Raw genomic sequence first — 14,196 nt, forward strand, 5'->3', positions numbered from 1 at the left:
CTGATCAGCTAATGTCTGAAATCTCCATTTCGACTTAATGGAAGATACAAATGCAAAGCTTATGCTATATACATTTGCATTTTGTAAGGGATTGGAAAGGTCTACGTGTTATTTAGATTAAATACCATCAATTTTATTAAAATCAAGAAAGTTTGGCAGCAAGGAGTTTTTCGTCTAGTGACATTTGTCTTTTATTTATAAGAGATAAATGAGTGCGATTCAATTTACATTTCCTAGCACCAAAAAAGCTAAAGATTAGTTTCTGGTAGTCAAACAAGAATCTGACTACATAAATCTGGAGAATGTTTTTATGTAAATGCCTTTTGGGAAAGACAATGATTAAATACAAAAACAATAAAGCTTCACCAGATAGCAAGCATACAATTTTGCTTGTTTTAAAGCTGCACTCTCACAGATTGAGCGTTTTGACAACTTTTTTATTTTTTATCTTGGAACAAGTGAATTTTTGCGAAAACCCATGGAAACTACTAGTTATATAAGACTGTTGACCAAATATTAGATTGCAGATTTTTATATTTAAGTTTAAAAATGATGTTTTATGCATTTTTCTAAACCGTAAGCCAAAAAACATTAATTTTCGAACGGAAATATGAAAATCTACGATCAACTATCTTATATCTTTGGTTTTCAGATATTTACGCGAAAATTTGCTCTTTTCAAGACAAAAAATAAAAAGTTGTATTAAAAAAGGGGTTAATCTGTGAAAGTGCAGCTTAAGATGTGAAAGGCTCACGCACGAGTTGATCAATTTCATCGCCAACAATTCGTATGCAAGAACTTTTTTCAGCGCTCAACAAATTAGAGTATGACTCGTGGAGAATGGGCGGTTATGTGATGACAATTTAAGATTACGGCGGAAATTAATGGAAAGTCAGCGGTTACTATAAAACGGACTAGTATTAAAAAAAACACATTCGAGCTGATCTATGAAACAATTGGACATTTTAAACGATAAGTATTTTAATATTTTCGTATATGTGCGTCTATATGTTTTGATACATATGTTTTTTTCTAAATAAAATATGATTATAAACGTAAACTTTTGTTGATCTAAACGATATCGGAGTATAATTGTCTGTCAGAACGTTTTGGCTTTGTTCTAAGCTAAATAACAGTTTACATACACTCCCAAGAGTTAAGAACGGTAGAAAGTACCCAAGTAAGCGTTACACCGACATACATGTTTGATGGTACAATTATATACTGCGTCAATACATTAACCGGGTTCATAAGCTATATTTATCTTAGATAAGTGACTCTATTATGCGTTAAGCGAAATCGGAGTATGCAGTTGCCTCCCCTGGCATAGCGCTTGTAACGTATGACAATATCCACCCCCTCCCCCCTCCCCCTCCCTAGGGTTAGCTCGACAACGTCACACGTGTACCATGGTGGTGATTTGCTTAGAAAATACCTGGCTTTTCGCCCCTGGCTTTCTGTCGCTGGTTTTCCGCCCCTACTTTTATCAAGTGAAACCTGTTCTACTTTGGCTACAATATTAAATAGGCAAGGGTACAAGCCGTTTTAAAGCTGAACTGTGAAGCATTGTGATCGCCCATTGTCCGTCCGTCCGTTGTTTGTTCATAATTGTTTGTATATACCTGGAGTGAGTTTGAAAGCGACCACATTTTGCAAACGTAAATGCACAAGTAGTATGGGCGTAATTGGTCAGTTCCCATTACGGGCTCTTCAGTCACGACGCATTGAAGAGCGAATTTTCTATTCTGGTTTTGCAGCCATATATAATCTATTAAATATTATATTGGATTCAAACTTTCAAAATGCATGTGTCGTCATAGGCGTTGTGCGTAACTTGGTAGCATCGAAATATAGGTCATCTGTTCAAATCGAAGGGAAAGCTTGTTTACACATTTGATGTGCATGCTAAAAGGCTATGACACACAGTCGAGTTTCTTTAGTCGAAACAAATAATTCACCAAACTGCACACACTTTTCATTCTTCAATATGCTCATTATTATTAGAGGAAACTAAGTAACAGTTATCTAGGAAGACTTGTAAATGATGTTTCAACTTATTTTATCAAATGGTTTCTGAATCAAAGTTTCTGAAGTCGATTAGTAGGCAATTCTAGTTACTTTATTATTTTGAAACGGCTGATCACTGCGATTGTCGATGAGACGTTTGTATCAATTTCTTCGGTTGGCTATTGAGATATGACCTTGATAATGACTAACGAAACCCCAACCATGGTTCATTATAACTATACATCTTAATACAAAACTCTTTCTAAAACTAAGGGATTTCAAATAAAGGTACATTATTTTGAGGACCCAAGATTTCCTCAATGAATTATTTCATCTGGATATTTATACGATCTGACAACTTTAACGATATGGATATTAAGGAGTTGTTTACAACCAAATTGCGATCCAATATATAGAGTTATTAAGATAAATTTATGACTAAAATTACGAATTGTTACCAGTGATACGACCGTTATACGAGGTACGTTGTATTTACGAGTTGTTGCTATTGAATTACGAAACATTATGGTCAATCTAGCCTTTACGAGTACTGTACGTTATGATGTGTTTACGAGCGGTTACGAGTAGTTGCGATTTAATAATTAGGCTACTACTTTTATATAAATTGGTTTACAAAACCGGCGGGTCTAATTTTCCGAAAAGTACAAAAAAAATAAAAAATGATTTTCACTTTTTTTTTCAAAATTATTTTCCCGACCGTATTGATTTTGGTGACGATAGCAGTCATTATTTGTATGAAATAATTAATTAAAATATGCAGGAGTCGTTTAAATAACAATAGCAAAATACATTGGCAAATTTAACACGTGATTGTTGTTTTCCCCCGCCAATTTAGGTCATGAAAATATTGTTGTTTATAGATGAAAAATAATAGTGTCAGCGGCTGCCATCGAATAAGTAGACACAAATATCTGTAAATTATGTGTGAGAAAAACATTTTATAACATTTTATGGTTAAATATTAAATAACAGTGCACTTAGTGTGAGTGTTGAAATCGAAAGTAAAATTTCTAAGTTGACACCGGTGACCTAGTTTCACAAGTTCGGTCGGTGGTGTTTATGGATTTTAAATCACAAAATTGTTTGGAAATACTTGTCATTGAGTCAATGTAAAGCTTGTGTTTATTCTAAATGACATGTTTATTCATGTTTGGGTTAATAGTAGAGTAAAAACAATGGAAGAGTTGAACACATGTGTCAATGGCATTTATTAATATGCCCTGTGAACGCATGATACACAAAATGGCGGAGTTGGGAGAAGATGAAAATATCCGATACATAATTATGGATTTCTCTGTTACTATCATTGGTACATAAAGTTAAGTCACATGCTAGATTTATTATTTTGCTATGTGATTTTTATGTACTGATGTGGTAATTTGCTGCAAGATTTGAATTTGAAATGGATTTTGTGAACATCCCATGGTAAATATCCCGGTCCGAAAATATCCGGACTTAGCATGGATTTGGTTACACACAACTAGGACCGGCATGGTAAAGGTAATTAAAACTCAAATCTAGGTCTAGTTTGGTTTTTAGTTTTACAGGAATTGTTTTCACAATATTAAAGCTCAAATGTCTTCATAAAATGTTACTTCCTTATTTACAAAATTGGAAATTATTTCACTTTATCGACATTTTCCAATATTGAAATAACTGAAACAATGTTTAGAAAATGTAATGAATTGTCTTAATACAGTGCAATTTTTGTGTACGGTATTTTAATGCGTAAAATTCGCCTTCCCTTTTTTCAATTTAATATTGGTCAGTTTTAAAGTGTTCTGCATTCACTTTTGCTTTAGCATACCCTTAAAGCTAAACAAATGTCTTGCTGAGTAATATTCAATGTATATTTGATAAAAAGTGTAGTGTATACATGTAAACATGTTTATAGTCAATTTCATTGATGTTTTATATGCACAGTATGTAAGATTTAAAATGTGTGTTTAATTAGAACTTTGAAACTTTGAGTGTTTTAAAACATGCATTAATAGCAGTTTAAAAATTAAAAATGCCAAGTAAATTATATAAATTTATAATGTTTTTATGTTGTTCTCTGATTTTCACCCTTTAAGATTATGTTTTGTGTCTTTTTTCCTTCTTTTTTTTCGACCACCCGGTGGACATTTTTTCCAAAAAATCTTGTAAACCAAAAAATTAAAAAGGAGTGGCCTTATATAAATAATAAAAAAAAAAACTTCACTGCAACGTCCGCCCGGTTAGCTCAGTCGGTAGAGCGTTGGATTGTTAATCGGACAACCCGGGTTCGATTCCCGGGCGGACCAGGTCACTTCTGTTGTGATTGGTTATGAAATCCTTTCTACGACCATTCGCACTGTACCACTGCCCCTGGCATGTACAGAAGTTGTCAGTTCCTTGCAGAAGTAAAGGCACCTAGTACTGGTTCACCGCCCAGGAAAGGTGTGCGGTGGTTGAACTGTCACTCTGGGACCCTTCAATGTGCTCACGCCGGGACCCGGAGTATAAACTACTAACACCACCACTTCACTGCAACGTGTGCATGTACGTTTTTTACACGCACATGGTGCAATTGACCTTACGACAGCGGCTACTAAGCCACGCCCCCTGATATCAAGGGAGCGAACTCTGTCTATGTCCGTCAAACAAACAAGGAAGCAATGGCGTCGTTTCCGTCGATGCTATTGTCTATCTCAGATTATTATACGACCTCTTAGTGGGCATCACAATTATTAATATACTGTACAGTAATGTAAAGTAGCTCGACTACCGTAAATTGGTCGTGTTAGGTGATACAACATGGCGGCGACCATGCAAAAAAGTTTATTGGAGGCTCTGGATGCGATTCGAACACATGAAATTGAAACGACAACTCGTTTTTTGTCATGGTCTTCGCCTAAAGGATTTGGAAATCTTGGTAATGGTTTTAATATTGCTCTAACTTCGAGTTTATAGACGAAAGTCAACAAAGGAGAAACACATTTTTGGTGTCTATCTTGAAAACAAATTATGAAAATTTTATAGTTGAAGCATAAAAAAGTGGTCTTATTTGTCATATTATCTATCATTCATGATCAACGCAGTTCCTCTTGTCTATCGTAAAATATTATTCTTGAAATGTTGAACTTTAGCTGTTTATCCAGATTTTTTCTTATTATCTATCGTAAAATATGTTGTTGTTTTTTAAATTTATGATAGGGCCAAAAAAAAAATAGGTTCGTTTCCGGTCTCCTTCCCAAAAAAAAGAGGGTAGGTAGGTAGGCATTTTTTTTTTTTTTTTTTTTTTTTTTTGGGGGGGGGGGGAAGTGATCTAGAATAGAAGGCGGCTGACTTTTATTCAAAAATAACCATATTAACTGCGTATGAGACAATCTTAAAAGGTACTAAAGCATAAAATGTAAATACAAGTCCATTCATTTATTAAGAACTGTATAATGTGTATTAATTATAATGTATAGATATACATTTTCTAGAATATAAATGCATGTATTGTTGAACATGTTTGTCTGTATGACAGATGTCGAAAAAGAGTGCCTCAGATTTGTCAATTTTTCATATTTACCAATTTCACATTTGTGCTATAATGCTATTCTTATATTTGATAGAATATTAAAATTCTAAAACTCTCCTGAAAACTTTGGGAGAAGTGACTTCTCCCTTCAGTCAATTTAGGGAGAAGTGGGGAGACTTTAAGGAGAAGTGATACTTTCGTAACACCTGATACAAAAACTATGCCATAACACACACCTCAGTTTATATTCACATTCAAACTGATTGCTATAACTATATAAAATGTTCATAAAAAATGTATCATTTTTGGCTCAGCAAAAGTGTATGTGTCAATGTCACATAGTTTATCTCCAAATAGCATCTAAAAATGAAACAAAAACCAAGACAGCTAAGGATTTGAAACAATCAAAATGACTAATAAATGACCTGTCAATATAGTAGGGGGACGAATCTTATTTTGGTACGTTCGGGATAGGGTACGAATGTCACATTCAGCTATGCTGTTATTTACTTGTCTCTGGCTAAATAATATGCTGACATTTAAGAACCAAATGACATTTAAATCACTGTCCTTGATGAAAACTTTACCAATACATAATGGGAGGTTGAGAAATTAACTCGGAAAATTGTTCTGACAAAATGGCGATCTCGCCGATATTTTTGACATCGTAAACAGGAGAAAAATACTGTAAGTATTAAAACTCTACATAAAGCAAAAAAAATAATATGTTTTTGTGTTTACAAATCAATTTTTTATCATGAACATTTCACGAAAACCAATTAAATATTTGGTGATACGTCATGTTTTTGATTTTCTTAGCGCCACCTTGCCGATGTCCCGAGATGGCTATGACCGTCTGCTTCAAAAACATCAATGTTTAAAATGTCTGGCATTGTTTGTTCAATACATATAACAATTACTTTTTAACTTCATCAATGCTTGACACGATTTTTCATAATTATGTCGCCTTTTCTATCTCATTTTAATGAACGTATATCATATTATCAGGTTCTTCTCAATGTACATTCTGATTGGTTAACTTTCAATAGCTCCGCCTACCGGCGATGTTTTGGTAATTGGATGACACGGCCCAATTATCGGATTAGGGGATTACCCTATGGCTAATTGCGATGTTTTGACTAATGGGACAGTGGCCAAATACTCGCTGATTGACAGATTTACAATGTGTTAAAATTTCGGCGAGGTCAATGTCGCTTTGATGACACAAATGGGCGATTTATTTGTTTTATTTATCATCAAAGGCAGCTCTGTCAATGAAAAGGGCACAGCGGGGCGTTTGAAAAGGCAGCAGGGCGCCATAAAAGGGCAGCGGGGCGCCCCGCCACGCTAATTATGCATAGCTGGAGCACTGTGACCAAAGATAAGAAAATTAACGGAAAGAAAGTACCGAAAAGTACTAAATATGCGCGCAGTTAACTTTTACACCAATAAAAAGTATAGGGTCGGCGCGGAAATAAGAGGGTCGGTCGGGCGACCGGAAACAGACCTATTTTTTTTTTTGGCCTAGACAATAAGAATTATTTATATTTTTCTTATTTGTCCTATAATTACATGAAAACACAAGTAGTAAGTTTCTTACAGTCAATCATGGTTTTTGCTTTACTGTAATTATGTATAATTTGTTTTCGTATTGTCTATCATAAAATATATTTATTAAATTTATGATAGATGGTTAGAAAAATATTTCATGATAGATAATAATGAAAATAATTCCTGATAGACAGTAAGAAAAAAATTCATGATAGACAATAAGAAATATTTTAATTTAAACATATGTATTAAAATTTATGATAGACAGAAAAATATTTCATGATAGACAATAATAAAAATTATAATTCATGATAGACCGTAAGAAATTTTTTTCATGATAGACAATAAGAAATATTAAAAAAAAAAATCTTATTGTCTATCATAAAATATGATAATATTTATGATAGACAGTTAGAAAATTATTACATGAAAGGCAAAAATAAAAACAATTCTTAATAGACAGTAAGAAATATTTTTCATGATAGACAATAAGAAATATATATTTCATGATAGACAATAAGAATATTTTTTCTTATTTATCATTTACATAAAAAATATTGTCTATCATAAAACATGGTTTTCTTAATTGTCTTTCCTAAACATATATATTTTATTTATTTTCTAACATAAAATGAATCTTTCATACTGGGATTAATATTATCAATAAAAAAAATAGAAATGAACATTACTGTTCATTTAACTTTAACCATTGTTTATCTGCCATCATATGGCTTCAAGATAAGTTTAATGAATTTTATTATAATAATAAGGTAATAAGTGATACTGGTTATGAAAGTTTATCTTAAAAGCAGGGGAGAGTTCAGGAATAGACGTTAGAGAGGGCATACCTAAGGGGCGTACTCCGCTCCCCAAGAAAGGGCATACCTAAGGGGCGTACTCCGCTCCCCAAGAAAGGGCATACCTAAAGGGGCGTACTCCGCTCCCCAAGAGAGGACATACCTAAGGGGCGTACCCCTCCCCCCAAGGGTCCGCTAGACGTAAGCAATTTGTGAAGACATCAGAAAGACATACAAGTGAACATAACACATCGGTGGCCTTCAAGTAGTGGTGATATTGACTTCATGGCATATCTTGCACATGTTCAAGGATTGCGTTCTGCTACAAGACTGGAGAAAATAACTTTTTTCTCAGTTTTATGGCATGTATGCTTTTCTTGTTTTCAACAAATATCACACGGATGATGGATACATTTTCACCAGTATTGGAAATTGTTGGAAGACGTGGAAACTGTTGTTTATATACGGATGAAGAAACATCAAGAGGACATAATTAAAGAAAGTTGCGCTGTTTGAATTTGTTGTTTTTATGAGTTCACATCGCCTGCACATGATGGCATTTAAAAGGTGTAGTTTATTAATTTCCACTCCTTTGAGATAGAATGCAAACTTTGAAGACTTTAGTGATGGGGCATGTGCCGGGTGTGCCATCCCCCCTCCCACGGAAGCGTTTGTGTTAACTGTTGGTCATTGCAATTGCTCATTGATCTGTGATAGACTGCAGACTGTGAGCAGAAATTATTGATTGGCAATTGAAGCCAATTCTATTTCTTTCTCACTTACACTTGTTTGATCAATGTACTTTTCGTTATATTATCAAAGAACATATTTGATGCAAAAATTAAAATATATCAATTGATTTTGTTAATATGTACCTTCAAATGTCCATAAAAGAAATGGTATATGATAGGGTTATTTTTGTATGACATACATAAATATCAATTAAAATATTTCTTTGATAGACACTAACAACTTCGTATTAAAAGGTACATATTATTGAGATGCGGACAACAGTTTCATAAACGTGATACTTTTAAGCCTAAAATCTGTTTGCTCAATAGCCTATTTCGTCAAGCTAAATAATCTGTGATAGACAACAGTTTCAACGTATTTATAAACGTTGCATTAAAATAGTTCATGATAGACTCCTAAAAAAGTATGGAATATACTATAATATAGTAATATTGCCATTCCTTTTATAACATAAAAGTAAAAAAATTATCACGACAAAGATGAACGACATTAATAATTCTGATGGCCTCAAGCAGGTCCGATCATAATTTAGGATAGACAACTGGGCCGACCCGTCGTTTCGCCTACCGATATTCCTGACGGTTTGAGGCCAAATTATCATAAATGTGACATTTCACTGCGAAAACAACAGTAGGCAAAGGAATTTGTTACTGGCTGCTACATCGGAAAGCTCGATATAATTTTAGAAGACGACGATATCTAACATTTACGGGCTGAAATCTATCCAAGTCAGAGAAATCGGATAGCCGCCATGTTGTCAACATTGACATCGATACAAAGGAAAAGCGTGTGTGTGACGCATACTGTAAATGCAAAGGGTAAGTTTAACTTTTAATAACGCCGGTTATTCTTACAGGATTGTTGAAACAAAGACTAAATCATCACACAATATGAGTATATCATGAATGGCCCGAATGGGGAACCCGGAAGTGACATAAAATGACAGTTACATGCCAGCTATATATAACCTTATATTTTATAGTATGAGCAGATATCTGTTGTTTTTTTTATGTTAATGCATAACAAGTTTCAGTTCTCAGCGACTATAAATAATAGTGTAATAGTTGACAAGTGACAATTGTGGGTGATACCTATCTGTAACTTTTGCATTGCTTAAACATTCATATGCTTTGATTCTTGTTCTTACAGAAATTTCACACACTGGTAAACCTGGGAGGAAAAGTGCCCCCGGTGTGGGGCTTAAACTCACAACCACCAGAATACTAGCACGGCGCTCTAACCAACTAAGCTGACCGGGCAGCTGGTTGTAACCAATGCTGCCACCATTAAAGTATTCTGATTGATGGATATAAGGAAGTCCCGTTGTTATTGTCTTCAACAAGCCTACCGCCACAGCCTGGCACAGGGGACCTAGAATAAGACCAGAAACCGCCCCCCCCCCATGATATTTGCCAGTCCGGGCAATGTCAACCGCAAGAGAAAACCAGTGATGGTAAGTTTTACAAATAATCGGTAGGACCTGTTTTAAAGCTTTTTATAACATTTAGTTTTACTTTGCTGTACAAAAGTTATGGACTATTTGTCCAGAAAAAAGACAACAACCACAAAACATACAGTTAGCTATTTTCTTGTCAATATTTCATTATTATATACATGTAGAAAGCAAACATCAAATGCAGTAGCATTTACAGCCAGAATTAAAATATTTAACAAGACGTAACTGATTTATTTTAATAGTGGCATCTTTTATTTATTTCAGGAAAGTGGTCATTTGAAGAGAGTCCTTGAAGTTGTTCAGCATGTTGTGTTGTTGGATTCTTGGAAGGATGTACCTATGGTGTTAGCTTCAGTCCTGTAATATAACACCAGTTGTTTCATATTTAATATCAGATTAATACATTGTTGTGTTGAAAACATTACTTAAACTTTGACATTTCTTTGGTGCTTATACATGATATTGTAGGTGTACATCTCTTTATTGCAATGGCAAATATATTTTAAAATATATGCATAAGCAGAAGTTATTTTTCTCTATTAAAGCTGCACTTTCACAGATCAATCGCTTTGACAACTTACAAAAGATCTGATTGCATTTATCATATTTTGGCTCAAAGAGGTTTGCTTTGTGGTTATATATAAGGACTTGATTGAAAGAATGACAAAATTAGCCCCATTCTCAAACAAAAAAGTGTCAAAACAGAAATCTGTGAGAGTGCAACTTTAAGAATGGGATAAACTTTCATTAAAGATAATAGATTTACGTAATTGGCACCAAATATAAGAATAACATCGAAATCATGTACATGTTTGACTTGTTCATTATTCATAATAAGAGACTACAGTGAGTCTTTACAGCACATGCTTGGCAGAATCAAGTGAACTCAATAATTGATTTAAATGATTTATATGAAAATAAGAAATCTATGAAAATGTGTCGAAATGACTGCTACAATAGCCATTGTTTACATGAAATAAATTGATTTATACAGCAAATAAAACCTTAACGATTCAGACCGTTCTGTTCTTGTTTTTTTGGGGTGGTTCAGATATAAATCTGATTTTTGGATGAGGTCTTGCTGATGTGGGCCGGTCCCGGTGTTAGTCTAAAATAATAGACGTGTTATACGGGATTCTTCCAATCCCTAACGTCTAAACGGGAATGTGCAAAAAACGGGGGTGTTTTAAAAATATTGAAATTGTTTTAAGTGAAGTATTTTATGGTTGAAATTGATCATAAAGAGTTATATTCATATTTTGCCATGTAAGTGAAATGTTATTTTGCACTAAACAAGCATTTAATCCATTAAAACAAGTTGTTTACCTTTCCAATAAAACGAAAGTTGACTGACACAGATAACAATTATGCGAAGGGGAACGACTCGATACAATCGTAATAACTCGGCCTCCTCCGACAAAGCTTCGAGATAGACCTCGTTATACAATCGTAACAACTCGGCCATGGCCGAAATGTTCCGAGCGATTTAAAACTGTGCCCTGAAGCCTTGCAGGTGCCCTTCATGTATATATCGTTATGTTTTGACAGAATGAAATGAAGAAAAGCCGTCAAATTCATAATTATAAGTTGGATAAAAAAATAATTGTGTACGGAACTAATATAAAATAACATTATCTGGTAATATTTCTTGTCTTTATGATATTTTATAGACGCTATATGCTTTAACCCGGAATCCTGATCGGAACAACTACCCACTTTTGATACTAAACAATTTGTACGTGAAGGATTTGCCATATCAAAAATCTAAAAAAAAATCCGTCAACGTACAATTATTTGGACTAGTCCCGGTGTAAGCTTGTCAAATACACCAAACAGTACAGTAGCTGCTTGAGGGTCAGGGTTTACTTGACTGGGTTTCCCGTCGACAAAGTGCTGATATTAAAATAAGAAATCTATGAAATTGTGTCGAAATGACAGCTACAATAGCCATTGTTTACATAATAACCATACGAGTAGATGAGATTCGGAAGCATGCGCTGGTTCGGACAAAAATTTAGTTTTACAATATTTCCTAATTTACTTTGAAGACGAAGCAGTTTATAAGCTTATATTAAGGTATCAACTAAAAAAGCTTGGAATGAAATCAATCGTGTCCATGTTGAACCTTATCTTAAATGGCCATTTCTGCCGATTTGACAACACAAGCGAAAGCATAAATGTACGATGTTTAAAGTTTAAAAATAGTTACACTACCAGTAATTTAGGTCACGGACAACTTCAGTATTAAACAAATTTAAAGCGGATTGATTTGCCCCCCCCCCTTATAAGCAACTAATTAGTTATTTCAGAAACATACTTTTTTACAGACGTATAGATGTTTCGCCTTTGAACGATCTTTCAAAATTTCGAAGTTCAACTGTTGGTGATGTTTTCCACAGAGTCTGATCCAGCGATTGCATTTTTCTCGCTTGTTTCGGAAATTGAACGAATTCCACGCCGGTCTGGCTACCTTGTATCCGAATTACAAGTGTCATTACAACACCTTTTTACCATAATATTTAAAAAGACGAGGAAATGTCAATGCATGTATATGACGGACTCTGGTCAGTTTGACGGACAAAATGGCGGATAACAACACGGCTTATCAGCGCTGTATTCTGATTGGCTGATAGGACCTGTCAATCAAATCCTGTCGTAAGGTCACCTTCAATTCGTGTTTCGCAAGCAAAGTAAAACACTCGCAGTAAACCTTTCTTCTGATTTTTAATTCAGGTAATACTTTTATGAAAAATTATGTAAATTGATAAAGGAAAAAAATACTTATATTTAAGTTATGTTTGTACAAACAGTAACATGCGGACACATATCTGAACAGAAATTCGACTAAAATAATCGCCAAAGTGGTACAGCCTTTTTTTCTGAAAATTCATGTAATAAACAATAACAATTTAAAGAACTTATTAATACTTTTAATGCAGGCTCCACCAAAAATCTGGTTGGCGATTGAATTACAGGAGCGGTCGCACAACTTTTTTTTTTTACATTTTCAAAAAAATAGGAGCGGTAAATCCGAAATATCAATTTTGTGTGGCCTAAGGCATTTTCAGAAAATTAAAAGCAGTTGTACTTTCGATTTCACCTTTCAAAACAATTCAGTCACTGACAGGTTTTGACAAATTTCTATCGTTTTGGAAGAAAAGGTAACTTAAATTCAAAGTTTTCAATGTTGTAAGTAAACAGATTAATCTGCTTTTCAATAACACGATAATTTATACATAAATTCTTCGGCAACATTTGGATTCATTTTGAACTTGTTTCAATATGCACATTCCGCCATTATGGATATGGATACATCTAAATGTACCATAGGGGTTGATCTGAAAGTACATATGTGGAATATTAGGAGTTCTCTACATTTAAAAAAGAAAGTACATACTTATATTGTCAAAAGATTGTTAAAGAGTTAAAAATTGCAAATAATGTTATAGATTAGCATTTAATAAAGATCAGGTTTGCTTGAGTTTTTCATATAAATGAAAAAAGCTGCTGCGTGATTAGTTGATTGACATTATCACGTGATGCTACCAATGTATTCAACAGGGGTTTAAATTAACGGGGGGGGGGGTCTGCAATTTCGGTATCAAAGAGTAAAATATTTATAATAAAACTATTTTTAGATGCATAAGCGGTAAAACTGATTTTTGGTTCCAAAACATAGGCGAGTCCCTTTACCTAGCGGCTAAATTTGAACATGTGTTGTAATATATTCAAAAGGTTTACTCCTTTCAGAAAAATGGCGACATTTGTAAATGAAGATGACATCAAACCTGCCATTAAACCTGATCCTGAATCTGATGATTCATCTGACGAAAAAGAAATCCCGGAAGTCGAAGACGAACTTGAAGTGGATTTATCTGTGTTTGGCGGAGCTGTAGGTCTAGCCGACGTGACTCTTGTGGTCGAGGGTCGACCTATCCCTGTCGTCAAGGCGGTACTCTCACTCGCGTCGCCCGTTTTCCGGATCATTTTCCAGTCTAACTTTAAGGAGAAGAACCAAGTAGAAATACGTCTTTATGGAAAAAAGTTTGATAGCTTTGTAACGTTCCTGCGATGTATCTACCCTGATGTAGAGGAAGAAGTTACAGGTTTGTCATTTGGAA

General features: G+C 34.3%; 1 protein-coding gene and 1 long non-coding RNA gene across 6 annotated transcripts in view; both read left to right on the plus strand.

Annotated features, from left to right (window-relative positions):
- The first annotated feature begins 9,164 nt into the window (after positions 1-9,164).
- Positions 9,165-11,089, plus strand: LOC128208108 (uncharacterized). Its single transcript, XR_008256847.1, has 3 exons — positions 9,165-9,437; positions 9,769-10,072; positions 10,340-11,089. It is a non-coding gene; the product is annotated as an uncharacterized LOC128208108 (long non-coding RNA).
- A 390-nt stretch (positions 11,090-11,479) lies between these two features.
- The window catches only part of LOC128208105 (BTB and MATH domain-containing protein 36-like), a 28,279-nt gene continuing 25,562 nt past the window's right edge, over positions 11,480-14,196 (plus strand). The window contains exons 1-2 of one of the 5 annotated variants that reach the window (XM_052911449.1): positions 11,480-11,713; positions 13,826-14,181. In XM_052911449.1, the coding sequence (XP_052767409.1) occupies positions 13,830-14,181 (352 nt within the window). In that variant the 5' untranslated portion in view covers positions 11,480-11,713; positions 13,826-13,829. Of the gene's footprint in view, positions 11,714-12,671; positions 12,809-12,977; positions 13,237-13,810; positions 14,182-14,196 lie in introns of those variants that run through there. The other 4 variants (XM_052911452.1, XM_052911451.1, XM_052911448.1 and 1 more) reach the window with 4 other exon arrangements.

The sequence above is a fragment of the Mya arenaria genome, chromosome 11 (genome assembly GCF_026914265.1).
Source record: "Mya arenaria isolate MELC-2E11 chromosome 11, ASM2691426v1".
Classification (NCBI taxonomy): Eukaryota; Metazoa; Mollusca; class Bivalvia; order Myida; family Myidae; genus Mya; species Mya arenaria.